This window comes from Pogona vitticeps, chromosome 5 (genome assembly GCF_051106095.1).
Source record: "Pogona vitticeps strain Pit_001003342236 chromosome 5, PviZW2.1, whole genome shotgun sequence".
In the NCBI taxonomy this organism is placed as follows: Eukaryota; Metazoa; Chordata; class Lepidosauria; order Squamata; family Agamidae; genus Pogona; species Pogona vitticeps.
Window position 1 is genome coordinate 33,823,614 of NC_135787.1, and position 17,770 is coordinate 33,841,383.

Sequence of the window (17,770 nt, forward strand, 5' to 3'; positions counted from 1 at the left end):
TGGCCAATATAATCAACCTTCCCAGCAATACAGGCAATTCAAGGGTCCATCTCAAGCTAGATCTTCGCAGGGTACTTCCTCAAACTCTACTTACCGTGCTCAGACTTCCCAGCGACGTCAGTCATACAAGCCTCCTGCCAAGAAACACAAATATCTTTGACTCAACAGCAATTCTGCCACTCCTCACTCCCATCACAAGACTACAACCATTCATTCAAAATTGGTCTACCATCACAAGAGACTCGTGGGTTCTAGACATCATCCACTCCGGCTACCGGCTAGAATTTATAGAATATCCTCCTCTAGGTCAGGTAGAACACACTTCATTCGACCCTGCCCTAGAGGAGGAGGTTAACTCACTGTTGAAAAAATAAGCTATCCAGAGTGCCAAAAAGAAACATTTTGAATGGTTTCTACTCAAGGTACTTCGCCGTTCCCAAAAAAGACGGAGGAAGAAGACCCATCATGGACCTAAGGATCCTAAATACTTATCTTCGACCACGCCAGTTCCGAATGGTGATGCTGGAGTCTATAATCCACCTGTTAAGAAGAAAAGATTGGTTCGTGGTTATAGACCTGGACGCATATTTTCATACAACGATCCATCCCTCACATTGCAAACTCCTCAGGTTTATCTTTCAGGATGTCATTTATCAGTACCTGGAGCTTCCATTCGGTCTTGCGATGGCCCCCCGGACGTTTACCAAGTGCATGGCATCTGTTGCTGCTTACCTGAGGTTAAATGGTGTCCATGTTTTTCCTTACATCGATGACTGGTTGGTGGTCTCTCGATCCAGGCGCAGACCCCTGAAAGACACAACGTTTATCCTACATGTCCTTCAGAATCTAGGTCTCAAAATAAATTACAAAAAATCCCATTCGACCCCCTCAAGAGTTGTAGATTACATTGGGGCCACAATAGATGCTGTCAGAGGCCGCATCTTCCTTCCACAAGAGCGGATTCAAAAAATTCTGAAAGCTGTAAGGAAGTTCAGGGCGGGAGCTACAGTGTCCACGCGCCATGCTCAGCATCTCCTCGGTTTTATGGCGTTGACAACTCCAGGCTTGGCTCATGCTCGATTCAAACGCAGGTCTCTGCAGGTGTGGCTCCTTTCCCTCTTCGACCCTCTTCGGCATAATCAGGAGAGGCGTCTTCGGGTCACACCAGAGTTGGCACAGCAGCTACAATGGTGGAGTTTTGTTCTGCACCTCCAAATAGGACGTCCGTTTCGCCCTCTTCGCTTGACTGTCCAAGTCACCACGGACCCACCAAGTCCCACAGGTTGGGGGGCGCATTGCGGCCAACATCGCATACATGCCCGGTGGTCAACACAAGAGCAAATTCTCCACATCAACCACTTGGAGATTCTGGCTGTCTTCAAAGCGCTCAAAGCTTTTTTCCCCCTAGTACATGGTCGTGGGGTACAAATAGTCACGGACAATACCACGACCATATAAACAAGCAAGGGGGCACACACTCTCACTCACTCCTGTTTCTAACAGTGACGCTATGGGAGTGGTGTTACCGTCATCACATTTTTCCGGTGGCAGTTCATGTGTCGACAGAGGACAATGTGCTAGCCGACGAATTGTCGTCGCATGAATCAGATGCATGAGTGGGAGCTGAATGCCAAGGTGTTCGACGATTTGTGCCATCGTTGGGGCACTCCTCTCATGGACATTTTTGCCACTCGGACCAACAGGAAATGCCCACTTTACACCTCCAGGGCAGGTCGGGGACACGGTTCCATGGGAGACGCCTTCATGATACCATGGACTATGGGTCTTCTCCACCTGTTCCCACCGTTTCCCCTGGTGCAGAGGACGCTGGTCAAACTTCGACAGGAATCTGCAGAGGCAATTCTAGTGGCACCGTTCTGGCCTCGTCAGTCGTGGGTTCCGACCTTGGCATCAATGGCGGTCGACTTGGTGACATTTCCACCTTTCCCGCTCAGCTCACTCAGGACGCCGGCAAGGTGTTTCACCCGGACCTCAGGACGATACACCTCACTGCGTGGAGGATATCCCCGAGATTGAGGAAGTTTTAGATAAGTCTAGAAGGGAGTCAACTTCTCAGTTGTATGGTTATAAATGGAGGTTTTCTCAAGTTTACCGAATCTAAAGGTCTTGCCTCACATCCACTTACCCTTTCTACCTTGTTACAGTTTCTGCGTTACCTGTTTGATTTTAACTTGTCAGTTTCGACTTTGAAGGTTTATATTGCAGCTATTGTTTCCTTCCAACCTCAAGGATCTCCTGCTTCTTGATTGTTCTCTCACCCTACCGTTAAAGCCTTCCTCAAAGGACTTGTACATTTATGACCCCGTTAGACGGCCAGTGCAATGGTCACTTCATCTGGTGCTGCACTCCCTGATGCGTCCACCCTTTGAACCAATGGCAACGTGCGATCTTAAGTTACTGTCAATCAAGGTTTTGTTTTTGGTCGCTATAACTTTAGCCCGCAGGGCCAGTGAGTTGGCCGCTCTTCGAGCTGATCAGCCCTTCCTCAGTTTTTTCAGGACAAAGCGGTGTTACACACTGATATCTCATTTCTTCCTAAAGTGGCCTCAGACTTTCACTTGAATCAACCTCTTATACTGCCTACATTGTTTTCTCAGCCTACCAATGACATGGAGCGCATGCTCCACACCTTGGATGTCAGAAGAGCACTCGCTTTTTATGTTTTGAGGACTAAAGAATTTAGGTCATCTCCCAAACTCTGTGTTATTTTGGACAAAAGGAGGGTCTCCCTGCGTCACCCTCATCACTCTCGAGATGGCTTGTCTCTGCAATATCCTTGGCCTATGAACTCCAACAGAAGTCGCCGCCCGAGGGGTTACGTGCTCATTCCACCAGAGCAGTTGCCTCTTCTACAGCCCTCCTACGTGGCATCAATCTGCCTGACATCTGCAGGACTGCCACTTGGTCTCAAGCATCTACCTTTATCACCCACTACAAATTAGACCTGAGGGCTGAGAGACAAAATTCGGAAGAGCTGTGCTGGCGTCCGCCCTTCAGTGACGGCCCTCCTTCCGGTGAGTTAGCTTGCTAGTCCTTTTGTGTGCATTCACAGAAGACCATGATGAAGAAAGAGAGGTTACTTACCTGTAACCATGGTTCTTCAAGTGGTCATTCTGTGAATTCACACAATCCTGCCTGACCTCCCCACTTCCGTCACTGTATATATGTATAGCTCATGCTTACTATTTCTGTGGTGGATAAATGGAACTTGGGCGGGCGGAGCATGTGCAGTATAGGCAGTATTAAAGTATATTTCTTTTCCTACAGAGCTCGAGAACATTCCGGAGGGACCCACGCTGGCGCTGACCTAACCCTTTTGTGTGAATTCACAGAATGACCACTTGAAGAACCATGGTTACAGGTAAGTAACCTCTCTTTTTCGTGCTTATTGCAAATGAAATAGGTGTGCCATTTTTCTCTCTATTTTAAAAAGTCCAAATCAATCCCTGAGATTTTACTATCTCCTTACATCAACTTGACTGTTCTTAAGAACACACTAAGTATGCATAACTTTTAACAAACTGGCTAGGGTCACATGCAGTTTGCAGGTTATACATATAAACCTTTCAGCCTACAGACTACCTCCAGCAGCCCACACAAAGGATGAATATTCCATGCAGTACAAGGATCTGCAGCTCTGGGTGGGTTGGAGGACCAACATACTATATAAATACATATTCTAAGAACCCATCTTTTATCTTCAAGCCACTGCTTCATACGCAATACCTTACTTATAAGTAAAGATTATCCATCCTTTAGAATGGGCCAGCTAGTCTATGGAAGACAATGGTGCCATTCATTCTACTGTTTACTAAAGGTGCCAAAAGAATATAGGCAAAAAGATTTTGTACAGATGATCTTTTTAAAAAATCTTGTAGCTACTTCTGTGACTTTGTACCACAGCACCAAAAGTTAAGTTTTTAATGAAAACAGCAATAGGAAACAGCAGCAGAAATTTCATAGCAGAACTATAACATTAAGGCCAGGGATAAAGATTTCCCAATTCTGTTCTTCCCTCAGCACAAGCGTTTTGTTACCATCAGAGGAGGTGCTCCTTAAAGGCCTTTAAAAAAAACTGATCAGGAAACTGAAGTTTTCTTCCAACACAGCTTACTTGAAAAGTTAAAATGAGAAATACAGCACACTACTCATGTATCTACAGAACACTTTATTTAAAAAAATTAGGAACACAAGTTGTTCACTTCTCAAAACATACTGCATAATTTCAGTCATTGAATAAAATTTGAGTGGAGGAATTGCAACTGTGGCTCAACAATGGAGGCCTAGAGATTTTTAAATTACTAAGGATAACAGTATGTTCACATAAAAGGACATAGCAGGTATAGAAAACTCTTGGTAGACAACAAATGAATAATCTACTCACAAGCCAACCTGAGCATGGGCCAGAATTGTTTGGTCATTTTGGACAAGAATATGCTATTTGTTACAGACATCATAATGAAGATCACAATTAGCTGAATTTCTTTATGCTGGACACACTGCTGTCTTGTTGCATCATTGTCCTTGTTAATGATGGACATATATGGCATAGCGTTGTGTTTACTGGCTGGTTTATAGCAGATAATTTCAAGAAAGTTTGTTTTTGGGTTTACTTACTATATTAGCAATGACCAAAGCTGTGCAGTTAAGGTGGTGAGCAGGCATGGCAAGCTTCAGCAAAAATTGATAACCAAAGCATTTCCACCCATAGATATGCACCACTGTTATATGTCACTTGCTGTCTCTCATTACGTGTTCAAACTGTACCCAAAGTCACATTTTGTTGTGGATTACATATGATGACTAAATGGGGGGAAAACTGGGTAAAGCTTTATTTAATAGCAGTGCAAAAATATTTAATATCTCAAAGATTTCATTTCTTTCATACAGTGTCCTGGCCACCAATACTAGCTTAACAGCATCTATATAAAGTCTGACAGCACATTTGGTACTTTACATGCTTTATTAAAATGGTAATCATATTTACAGTATCTGCAGGAACCATCCTTCCATTCCTTGTATTCAAGCACCCATGCACACCCCTCTCTTTACAAAGATATGTGATACTCCTCAATTTTAAGAAGCTCCATGGGGATGGAAAAGGGAAGAGTCGGACTTATTTAAAAAGCAATAGGGAATGCATTTGGCCATTACACTGCTAATTAAGTTCATGTATATTAACATATATATATATATATGGCAGTAACACTGAGTATTCCTTTACATTCTATATACAGAATGACATCAATGTTTTCCAGTCAACTGAATGTTCTAACCAGTTTAGTGACCCATGTCACATTTGGGGCTTTCCCTTAAAACAATTCAAGTCTCTAAGTGAAATAAGGCACAATTATTCTGATTTGATTGAGGGGAAAGAAAAGCATAGAAGGCAGTTTCAGATAATAGTTTCTGCAGAAAGAATTCCTTTATTCTTCAGAAGAATCTATATTATACTGTGTAATCTGCAGAGAACTGGACAAGTTTTTGTCACGGAAACCAATGGCCAAGAAACTAGTTTTCAGTATTCTCACATGTTTCAGCAGCCAAATTTACTTGGGATTCCTTAAAATAACTAGGTTTTGCATTTAGTGCCAAAGGAGTAAAAATTACATATGAAACACTTAAGCTTGTAAATAACGAACTCTTCAAAGGCTTCAACATGCTAAAAAGGAATAGCTTTCTTTTCATTTTAGATCTCTGGCCCCACTTCGTTAATGAAGCCTTTCCAGACATTACAGTTTAACTGCAACAACAAAAATGTTTGGCAGCACAAAAATCTTCATTAAGGAGGCTGCTGTTGTACAAAACCCATCATGTTGTTTTCTGCAGCAGATTAATTGCACCCAAGGATACAGGGCATTCTGTGATGGGGAATAAGAAATTGCAGTCCCAAAGGCCCCTGACTTTGGTGATTTACAAAGTTCAATCCTGCTTTGTGTGATCCTTGGTATCTTCCTCATCTGTATATTCTGACGGTTCCTCTCCTGGCTTCAGAAGTCTACCTACGTAGTCGTACTTTTCTGGAAAAGACATGTAAATATTAGAAATTAGACTGCTGTATTGCACGTAGCAATAAATGCTGTTCTGTACATGACTGTCTGTGCACAGAATAAAGTTTAACTTAATATCCATCATAAAATGATATCAGAGATACCTGGCTGTTTTTTTTTTAATACAATGAATTTATGAATTTTCCTATACTGGAGAGAATGTTTTTGCAATGGAAAGACTACTGGTCCTGTGATATGTTGACTGCTGTCACTACAGGCAGAAACAATATGTGCCCATCCCAATTAATCTGTAATCACCAGGACAGGATGTTTTAATCTTTCCATCACATTACTGCAGATTCCACATAGAACTACACAGTGCCCAAAATCCTCTTGGGTAAAGTTATGCCCACACAAGCTGAATATGTCATCAGCCATGGGCTTCTGTCACTCATTAGGTTTCCTATTTTACACGCAGGTTCTTGGGATCCCTTCTGACCTGGGGAAGCTTTTGGAACCTTTGAGAGCATGACAAGGGCCTTTACTGCCAGAAAACCACCAGCAGTAGTCCCAATTCTGGCCATGATTATTGCAACTGGAAAGCCAAGTAATGTCACATGTTTGAAAAATATTCCGTGCCATTTTTCAACATGATGCATTAAAGCAGAAGTGATGTACACTGATAATAACTGGCTCCATTTGGAGAAAATCAAATTTTCATTTAAGCCAGGAAAGCAAAAAGTACACATAAAACTTTAACATTTATTAACTATTTATTTAACTATTTATTTATTTAATCAGTTACTCTATGGAAATCCTTGCACTAAATGTGTTCCTCACCATACACAGAAACATCTCATATTTAAGAATGTTTAATTATTATATACAGTGGTGCCCCGCATGATGATAATCCATTCTGGGAAAATCGCTATTAAGCGAAATCATCGTTATGCAAAAAACAATTCCCCATTGGAATGCATTGAAACCCATTTAATGTGTTCCAATAGGGAAACTACCTCATCGTCCAGCGAAGATCGCCCACAGGGGAAGCCATTTTCCAAGCACTGATTAGCTGTTAAAATGGCTGCCCTGCGAAGCATGGGTCCGGAAAACACAGGGCAGCCATTTTAGGAACCTGGCGATCAGCTGTAAAGATTGTCGTCTTGCAAATAAACGGTTTGCGAAGCACAGACCTAATCGACGTCCAGCGAAATTCCCCCATAGGAATGACTGTTTTGCAAATCGCTATAACGATCGCAGAAAGTCACCGTCCTGCTGATTCGTCATACAGCGGGGTCGTTGTCTAGTGAGGTACCTCTGTATACACAATCATAATGACAATTTGAAACTGAAAGTCACTAGCAATGTAACAAAGTTCTGGATGCTTTAGAAACATCCTTAAAAGCAACCCAGCCATGTTTGACTTTTTTCCTTTTGATACAAAGGGACTTTTAAAGTAGAATATTACCTTTAAATTGCATCTCCCATTCTCTAACACTTTCCATTTGTACAGCATTTAAGTCTGATAGGTCATCATATTCATCTCTGAGTGCATCTTTATCTAGACAGAAAGTTGCTAGTCCCCTTGAGGCATCTCTTCCAGCAAATATTCCATAAGGACCCTCTGGAAATAGGAAAAAGAGAATACTTTTAGTCTTTTAATTACATAGTCTTTTAATTATTCTCAGCCTTTCAGAACATATCAATCGTCTTTCTAAACAATGGGTGGGCAACCTGTGATCCTCTAGATATTGGCAGAAGTACAATTCTAATTGGTCCCAGCTAATAATGATTAATGGTATGAGATGCAGTCAATAACATATGATGGGCCACAAATCACACACTCCTACTCTAAAAGCAACAACATCCCCTATCTCTTGCCTACCTCTAGTAATAATAATCATGTGCCATCAAGTCAATTCTGAATTGTGGTGATCCTTTTCAGGATTTTCCAGCTAGAAAATAGTCAGAAGTTTACCATTCCCTTCTTCTAGGGATGCCCTGGGACTATGCAGCTTTCCCAAGGCTGGAAACACAGTGGGGAATCAAACTCCCAAACTCTGGCTCTGCAGCCAGATGCCTAAACTACTGAGTTATCCAGCCAACTATATACCTACAGGTATTAGTTGCTGATAAACATCTAATCTACTCACATTCAAATCAATAATGTTCAATCAATATTTGGAAGTAAAGTTACTATTTTTGCTTTTATCCCAGAAAAACTTAATATTTCTCATCAATATATGAGAAATGCTAACCACCGATCAACAATGGCTTCCTGCAATTATCTTTAAAGTATGGCATTGTGTCAGATACAACATCTCTACTCAGGATTAAGTATAAAACTGTATGCTTCTTCCTGCACAAAGTATTAGCTAACCTAGAATTTGACTAAAGCAATATGAATATGAACTTTCATGTACAAATCACTGTTCAAAATCCAAATTAGCAAAGCAAGTCACTAACTCATATGCCAAGTAGACTTGTGATATATATATAAAAAAAATTTAATGATAAAAAATAAATTGAGTTAAAGAAACTGGACACACATATATATAAAGGAAGTTTTTACAAACCACTGTATCAAAAATATGGCAACACAAACATTTGTCAACAGAATCTTTGGATACAGCTTAAGTGGAATCTTCACATTACATAACAGGCTGGCAATCACTATTTGGCTACTAAAATGCAATATACAGAAATTCAGAATTATGTTCTTATGCTGAAGTTACAGCATATTAAGATCATCATAGAAAAATGTTGATTGGTATTCTAGGTATCACTTTAATGGACTAATCAGCATACGACAAATATATGTTAAATGTGGAATTGAAAAATGCACAAATAGTATAATTGGCTCTTACAGAAAGTATTGAATGAAGATTTGTCTTGGGGTGTATTAATATATTTAAAGTGGCATATCTGCAATCTCAAAAGCTAAACAGATTCTAAGAAAACACAGAATGTCTGCATAAAAGTAAGCTTACTTTATCAAGTATTCAAAAGGACAAAATAAAATTATTAATTTGCACAAAGACAAAATTTAGAGACCCAGGTGTTCAGGGGTCCATACACAGATCATAAACCTTTTCAATGGATTTTCTTGAGCAACAGCACAGTTAACTGATCTTTTGCAATCCCCAATAATTTCTACACAAGCACAAAACCACATATAATCTTAAAAAGCAATTTGTTCAGGAATTAAGCACAGAGGATAGAACAATATCTGTCCAGTAAACATACATGTGTAGTTCATAACGATATTGAAAAATTACTCCAAAATATTTGTTCTCATTGAAATGCTAGCATATTAGGAAGAGACACAACTGAAAGGTTCGTGTAATTCAGTAAGTATTTACAATCAGACATCTCCTTACTTTGTTTTCAGATGTAAGTGTACTGTGCTGGATATAGCTCAGTGGTTTATGTATCTGACTGTGGAGCTAGGGGTTGGAAGTTTGATTCCCCACTGTGCCTCCTTGACGAAGGCTGGCCTTAATGACCCATAGGGTCCCTTACAGCTTGGCAGTTTTAATATTTAAGATTGTGTTCTATACCTGTTCTACAGCTGTATCTTCCTGTGTTGGAGTACCTGGAAAGATCTGCACAACAGTCTGAAATATCAATTTCAACAAAATTCACCCTCATTTTTATTGTTCTTCTAGCAAACAAAACAAGGTGATATTATATTATCCAAGAGAAAGGATGAGAGTTTCTAAAAAACAGAACACTCAATGTAAGAATTAAATTCTACCGAGTTGTGAAAAATACACAAGTCTTCTGTCAATTATACTGAAAGGGAGCAGAACAACTGTCTATTCTGGTTACCCAGTGCTTAAGGTTGCCAACATCCAATTAAAAGCTGTGAAAATCTTCAAGACTCTACCAAGTATCTCATTGTTAGCTAGAAGAATAAGTGGGCTTATCAGCAACAAACATTCAGTTACACATTCTGAACACTGGCTGTGTGTGTATGCAATGCCACAAATAGTTGCTTATGTGGCCACAGCAGCCAGAGTGGCACTGACAGTCTTCAGGTAAAGCTCACAGTTTAACAATGAGATGGGCCTTGAACCATCTGTAAAGTTTACCATGGCACAAACAAGAAAATTTACCTGGGGAGAGATCCAAAATCTCTGGACCTGCACATTTGGAACAATATCAAAACTAAAATAATACTACACACTATCCTGCCAAACATGTTCTGGAAATTCTCCACCTCGTTACCTGGAAGGCAGTCCAAATACACTTATAGTCAATATTAAATGTAAATGCATATAAAAATACAAGTAAAGCTTGAAACACCACAAATGAGCCAATGTACTATAAAAGAATCTGGAGTAGAAGAAATCAACGGCGACAGATCCAGAGCAACCCCCAGAAGGAGGGACTGGTAAACTATTTCTAAATACTCAGAAAACCTCTGAAAACTGTTATAAATGAGAAACAACTTGGTGGCATATAAGTAATCTATTTGGTGATACTCCTGTGTAGCATTAATAGGTACAAATACCACTGAAATGACCCCTTTAACCTATTCTCATGCATCCAGGCTGAAATAAATTCAAATCTCCCCTTTCAACCTTACTCAGACATTCTAAACTTTAGATGTCTTCTATGTTATTTAAGACTGAGTTTTCTACAGTTCAGAAAAAGTAACTGGCAGAACAGTGTCTTCTCTCCCTTTTTTTCTGGTTTTTAATACGCATAACTAACAATTAACCTGATTATGACTTACAGTGATCCCTTCTAGGATTTTCGAGTATACAGCAAGGTACAGAGTACTCATAAGTGGTTTACCATTCCTTCTGGTGGTGTTCTGCAAGTGTGCAGCTTGCTCAAGGCTATTCAGGCTGGCTTTTATTCCAGAAAGCTCAGTGAGGATTCAACTCTCAACATTTGACTCTGCGCCAGACACTCAACTCACTCAGCTGCCCAGATAGCTTTTGGTTTCTACCTAAGATAAAACTAGGACCATCACGTTTACAAAAGTCCAGTGTGAAGACAATAAAAATACCCATTCCTTTCTTTGAGCTCTCTGCATTTGCCACAGAACTCTACAAAAGGGAAGTGTCAATGATAGTTACAAATAATAGTTGGTAATTATGCCAATCAAAAATGTGTAAATCTTTCCCTCAGCTTGTCATGAATTTCCTACTTTAAGGTATGAAAACACAAACATTAGCCCTAGACAGGCACTCCAACCAAGTGGCTACATCTCTTCATACAGTGGTGCCTCGCATAACGATGTTAATTGGTTCCAGAAAAAAAACGTTATGTGAAAACATCGTTATGGGAAGCACCATTTCCCATAGAAATGCATTGAAAACCGGTTAATCCGTTCCAACTGGAACGGATTGTCCGGTTTTTTCCCTCCCCCCCCACGGCTTGGATCTGACCCATGGTGGCTACCTCAGCCATGGCTGGACTCCCTAGAGTCCGGCCATGGCTGGGGTAGCCGCTGTGGTTACCCTTTAAGCGGCGGAGACAGGCTGGGGGGTGGATCGGGGAGCTTGAAGCCTCTCCGCGCCGCCTACCCAGGTCGTTCCCGGACTTCTGGAAGTCCTGGGTAAGCAGCGCTGGGAGGCTTCAAGCTTCCCGATCCACCCCCCAGCCTGCCCCCGCCGCTTAAAGCCTCCTTGCGCCGCCTACCCAGCCCGTTCTCGGACACCTAGGTCTCAGAGAACGGGCTGGGTAGGCGGCGGGGGAGGCTACCGGCATCGGAGAACAGGCTGGGGGGTGGACCGGGGAGCTTGAAGCCTCCCAGCGCTGCTTACCCAGGTTGTTCCCGGACTTCCAGAAGTCCGGGAACGACCTGGGTAGGCGGCGCGGAGAGGCTTCAAGCTCCCCGGTCCACCCCCCAGCCTGTCCCCGATGCCGGTAGCCTCCCCCGCCGCCTACCCAGCCCATTCTCGGACACCTAGGTGTCCGAGAACGGGCTGGGTAGGCGGTGCAAGGAGGCTTTAAGCGGCGGGGACAGGCTGGGGGGTGGATCGGGAAGCTTGAAGCCTTCCCGCGCTGCTTACCCAGGCTGTTCCCGGACTTCTGGAAGTCCGGGAACGGCCGGGGTAGGTGGCGCGGAGAGGCTTCAAGCTTCCCGGTCCACCCCCCAGCCTGTCCCCGGAGCTCAGAAGGGAATTGTCGGCAGGGGACGGTGGCTTCGGGGTCCTTCCAAGGCCGCAGCCCACTGCCGACATATTCCCCCAGCTGAGCAGCGGGGCTTCAAAGCTCCCGCCGCTCAGCTGGGGGAAAATGGTGCCTATGGGGAAAAATCGCAAAGCGATTTTTCCCCATAGGCAAGATCATTGTGCGATCGCAAAAGCGATGGCAACAAAGCCATCGCTATGCGATTTTTTCGTTAAACGGGGCACTCGTTAAGCGAGGCACCACTGTATTTGCTCACAGAATAGTTGCATCTCTGTCAAAATCTGAAATTGTGCAAAATAGGGTTCATGGGTAGAAATACAGTTGTCCTCTTCAAATCCAGTATTTACACATCCGACCTGAAGGGGTGGGGTCAGTCCTCTCCCTTCCCTCATATATTTACTTTAACTCCTTTATAGAAAGAGTATAGTGCCTGAGTAAGTTTAAAAACTGAACTGGAGAACCTGGGTATGTAGTGGTTAGACTCACAGGGCTGTTGTAAAGATTAAAACTTCCAATGCCTGAGAAAAAAAATAAAATAAAATACAGCTCTGTATGTTTGCTGAAAGCAAAACAATCATTATGCATAGTTTTATGTTCGGTTTTGCTTTTGACCTGCATAGCTAAAAAGCCAATTTGCAACTTGATGTTGTATTATTATGTACTTCTGTACTTTACCCTGCCTCCTGTTTATGAAACAATAAGATGTATACATACTCCCACATTTTGTAGGGAATAATCTCTCAAAAAACATTCAACAGTTGGGGTACATTTGATCAGGATTCCATTGTAAGCCTTTCTTAAGAATAGAAATGGCTTTGCTGATTAAGACAAATCTGAACTGTCAACCTTGCCTAATACTGTATTGACATCCATTCACTGTTATAAAACAATATTATGAAACATCTTATTAAAATAAAATATTTTTTCTCTTTAAAAAATTAAAGCACTGAGGAATTTGGGGGGCAGGGGTTGCCATGTTATCACCAACAAATATGCATATTAGCATTAGATGGCATTTGCAAGAAAACAACTCATAAAATCATAAAGACACAAAAACAGAAGTATCCACATATTTCATTTATTCAAAAACAATGTATAGCCATGTCTCCATTTAAGGCAAAGGAGCTTACAAAACAGAATTTGCTTCAAATATACAATATACAACTCTCTTTATGGAGTTTGATCCATAAAGAGCAAAGCAAATAAGCTTCCAAATGATTCAGAGTGTGAAGTACTTGCAATGCTTCCAGCCTAGAAACTTAAGTGCTACACACAACTGTTCTTTTCAGTCTTTTTGCCTTTCACCACTCCAACTCAACCTAGTCTTCTGGACAGTTCAGCGAAAACTTGTGCAACTCTAAACTTTAATCTCAGGCAATCTAGCACAGGACTGATAAGAAGGGGGAAGGAAGGTGTTCTTCAGTTCCAGACACTGAAAATTTTTCCAGTTTGACACTAGCTATCTGTATCATTTCCCATGTATGTCTCTCTCAAGCCAGAGCCCTATTTTTGCTGTAACAATATAAATATCCAAATACTTCATTATAAAATGGTGGCTGAAGTACTGTTGTTTATTGTAGGAAGTCACATCTAGAGTAGGTCCACTGACTCTATGGATCTTATGGAGGAGCTGACTTACCAAATCCCCACTGATTCAATGAGCCTACTCTAGCTGTGACTTACTGTTCTAAGCAACAGGATTTAAATGAGGCAGACTCCCTAAAAAATTTAACCACAAATTTCCCATATTTTCTTTGCTTGACTGCATAATAAATTATGTGGGGCAGGTGACATGTTCACAAGCTGATCTAAAATGAAATTCTGATGTATCAAACCAGTTATAAAAAGAAAATCATCTGGGCAGTGAAGAGTATAGAATATCTGTTATCATTTCAGATATCATTCCTGCATTTTCGGATAATTTTTAATGTTTACCTGATTAAATTATTCAATTGTATTTTAAATAGCATATAGTTTAGTTGTTTTTTAACCTTTAACTTGCTATTTTTTTTAATTCTACTCCTTTTAATACTGTGAGCTGTCCTAAGACCCCTTATTGGGAGAAAGGCAGCATATAAAAAAAAAAAAGAATTACAAGTACTGTAGAGGACACAATCCAACTAAGGCTAGCCATTTTTCAGTCCACTTATTTTGATAGCACACTAATCACAAGCAGGAATGTCACTAAAATCAGCACGACTGAAAACACACAAATTCTGTTTCACCATGCCCTTATGTGCTGGGCTCCTCAACATGGATTGAATGACAACTTGCTTATCAGAACAAATTAAAATCAATTGTTTGTATCTTATTCAATATTTATGTACATGGAACACCTACTGCAGAAACTGCACTCCTATTTGAGGAGGTGCTGGTCACATGTTTGGTTACACAGGACCAGCGTCCTATTATATTGCCTCAGCAGCTTTCACAGCTGGAACTCTGTATACATGTAAATATTGAACAAGCTAATGGGCAATTTTTTAAATCCAAAAAAAAAAAAAAAAAACACACATACATGACATACTTAAAAGATAATTTGAATTAATAATTTGTATTATTAGAATGCTTTTTGTTTAGAAAAACCCTACATGAAAATAATTTTAATTTAAAATGTGTTATACCTTAAAGCTCTCATTATAGAATCAATATGCATACAGAGATTACAAATTTTTCTTTTTATTACAAGGAAATGTATTCATATACATATTAAATTTTATAAACAGATGGGAACAGTTCTTGGATTGGAGTCTCAACACTATGGAATTCCAAAGGTTTCATTATAGATTATTTAAGCTAATCTTTTTCTTACCCCTAGCACTCAGTCTAGTAGTAGTATCAGGAAAGATCTCCAGTTCTACAAATGCATTTGTGTTGTCAGATATACCGTATGTATCTGATAATAGAACTTATGGACAACAGAAATAACAGACCTGATCAGCCCTATTTTCCAATTTTGAAGTTACTGCTGGAGAGCCTTTCTCTTTGATATACTGCTGCAATGCTAGAAATTCTTGGAAATACTTTTCTAGGGTTGCTTTTGTTAGTTTTCAAACCACAAGTTACAGCTAGGGTGAGGAATACTACTGGACTACAAGTCCTATCAATCCCAGTCATCAGTGAAGAATGATAGGAGTTGCAGTCAAACAACTTCTGACAAGCCACAGGTTCAGGGTCCTTAGTTTACAAAGTGATAAGGGAAGATGCATTACTGTACTTACGTTTCAAAAAACTTAGAAATTTTCCTTCAAGGAAAATCACAATACACCCTTGGTAGGCAAATTAAGTTAGTTTCCTCAATTTGGGGATCTGTGTGACTTGGACTATTGTGTAATGTTGTTTTGGAACTTGGTGGTCTTTTTGGCATTGCTGATGATAAGCAACACTCTCATACAAATCCTTTATTGTGACTATCAGCCTACTGGCTCTGTAGAGGGAATTATTACTGTATTATAAAGGAAATGATTAGTTTCAAAGTCTGGCATGTCACAAAACATAATATAAACTCTGAACTGAATACTTTATTACTGTCAAAGACCAGTAAATAATATAAACTCCTATTTTAGCACCCAGATAATCCCAGCAAATCAGGAATTAATGCATCCATCTGAGCAGAGTCTAATAGTACAATAAATACAGTAGGTATCCACACCCAAACCACCAGTTTCAATCCACTAATATCTGTATTCTGGCAACAATAATAAATGATTTAAAATAAAAAGCCCTGCAAGTTTTAATCAATCAGTTAGACCAAAGACTAAAAAGCTCACTAAAATGTACCCATGTTAATGGAAAGATTTATAAAAATAATTACTTCCGACACAAAGCTTCATAAAAGCTGCAGATGGCAAGCACTGCCTTAACAGACATTTATCATTCTTTCATATAGAAGATGATGATGACAATTCATACATGCACTGTCTAAAAACATATGCAAAGTGGCTAAGATTCATATAATTTATTTAAATATCATTTTAATTTAATGGGAGGCTACAAAATAAAGACGGTCATCATGATAAAAGTCTGGAGACATAGTATCTTAATCATTATACATGACCATAAAACAACCCTAGATTAATTTCAGATTGCTTCTTACACTTGTGCTTCCTTAAATTCATCCTGTATACTTCCATGACAACTTCTATGCTCCTATTACACTTCGGTGTAACATATTTAAGTAAAGGCAGAGATTTTAATTCTCAAACTAACATCCACTGACCTTGGCAGGACTTATCTCCAAGTAAAAACATTCTTAGAATTAGACCTTTGTCCAAGTAGAAATCAAAGGACTAGCACAAGATCAAAGCTACTCCTCTACCCACTTCTATCCAGGACTGTGCCACATACAGTGGCAAGCCTTAGGAAAAATCGCATCGCACAAGGGCAGTTTATTTATTTATTCTATGGCTTTTCTATGCCGCCTTCTTCGGGCAGTAGGGCTCAGGGTAATTCTGCATGAAAGAAAAGCCACCACAACCAACCAGCTTCCTTGGCCAGAAGAATCTGGACCCGATTTCAGACAAGTCAAGGTGCAGATTCACAAAACGAAAGGAAAAAGACCCGATTCGGGATGGCTGCAACAGGCAGGAAAGTTTTTTTTGGCTCCGAGCAGCCCCCTGAAACTACGGTAGCTAAGCACTTACACGAAAGGAGAGGAGCTTAAGAACTGGAGAAGAGGGTGACGTGGACCAGTACTCGAGTCACTGGAGATTGACACCAGACGGCTTGACACCAGACCTTCCGAGAAGGGCGCCTTCTGACCTTAGTGGGCACCTGTGGGTGGGCCAAGCCCGCGAGATGCCTTCGCTTGCCCCCCACTCTTCCCAAGCAGTGTGGCTCGGAGGGGAGGCGTTGCCTGACAGACCATGCGGCGCCTCTACAGCAACCCCCCCCCACGGCCTCCAGCGAACGGGCAGCCGTCACCCCTCTCCCTTTCGCCCCTCGAAGAGACCCACCGCCCCCCCGTTCCTGACTCCCACCCCTCCGCCCACCCGAGGCGTCGCCCTCCTCACCGGGCCCGTAGAACTTGCTGCCTTTGGTCACGTCGAAGACTTTGCCGTTGACGGCCAGGAGGATGCGGGCCGTGCGCGCGCCGTCATACTCGCGCAGCTGCTCCAACGTGAAGTCCCGCCGCTTCATGCGGGGCAGGGCCTCGGCCGGACTCGGCGGCGCCGCGCCCCCGGCGCCGCTCCGCTTGCCCCAGCGCTTGTAGAGCTGATAGGCCAGGAACGCCGCCGCCGCCAGAAACGTCAAGCTCATCAGCAGGTCGAGCCAGCTGCTCCCGAGCCAGCTGCCCGCCGTGGCGGCGGCGGCGGCAGCCACGGTCTCCTCCGGGCTGGTGGCGGGACCGCCGCGGCCGCGGCTACCCGCGCCCCCGCCAGCTCCTTGTTCAGTCCTTAGCCTCCCATCCCCATCGTCCGCCATCACTACCCAGCCAGCGCCTGCCCGAAAAGAACCGCTCCGCCCACGGGGCGGGGAAGGGAGGCGGAGGCGGGGCGCATTCTGTGTCTCCTTTGCCGCTCTCCGATTGGTCCCAAGCAGGGACACGTCACCCGAGCTCGCTCGTGCACCCGAGAGCGAATGAGAAATAGGCGCACGCTGCCGCCCAA

General features: G+C 42.0%; 1 protein-coding gene across 1 annotated transcript; it reads right to left on the reverse strand.

Moving 5' to 3' along the window:
• Nucleotides 1–4,172: 4,172 nt before the first annotated feature.
• On the reverse strand, nt 4,173–17,632 carry PGRMC2 (progesterone receptor membrane component 2). The gene is made up of 3 exons (XM_073001658.2): nt 17,174–17,632; nt 7,480–7,635; nt 4,173–6,041 (listed from the first exon to the last, which is right to left on the reverse strand). Exons 1-3 carry the CDS (start codon nt 17,583–17,585, stop codon nt 5,944–5,946), a joined length of 666 nt encoding a protein of 221 aa, XP_072857759.2. The 5' UTR covers nt 17,586–17,632; the 3' UTR covers nt 4,173–5,943.
• Between the last annotated feature and the right edge of the window lie 138 nt (nt 17,633–17,770).

What these genes read in the sequence shown, in the direction of transcription:
- PGRMC2 (XM_073001658.2), bottom strand. Translation starts at nt 17,585, where the DNA reads ATGGCGGACGATGGGGATGGGAGGCTAAGGACTGAACAAGGAGCTGGC. An exon ending in CAGCAAGTTCTACGGGCCCG is followed by an intron (nt 7,636 to 17,173) that starts GTGAGGAGGGCG and finishes TCCTATTTCCAG; the next exon opens with AGGGTCCTTATGGAATATTT. An exon ending in ATGGGAGATGCAATTTAAAG is followed by an intron (nt 6,042 to 7,479) that starts GTAATATTCTAC and finishes TGTCTTTTCCAG; the next exon opens with AAAAGTACGACTACGTAGGT.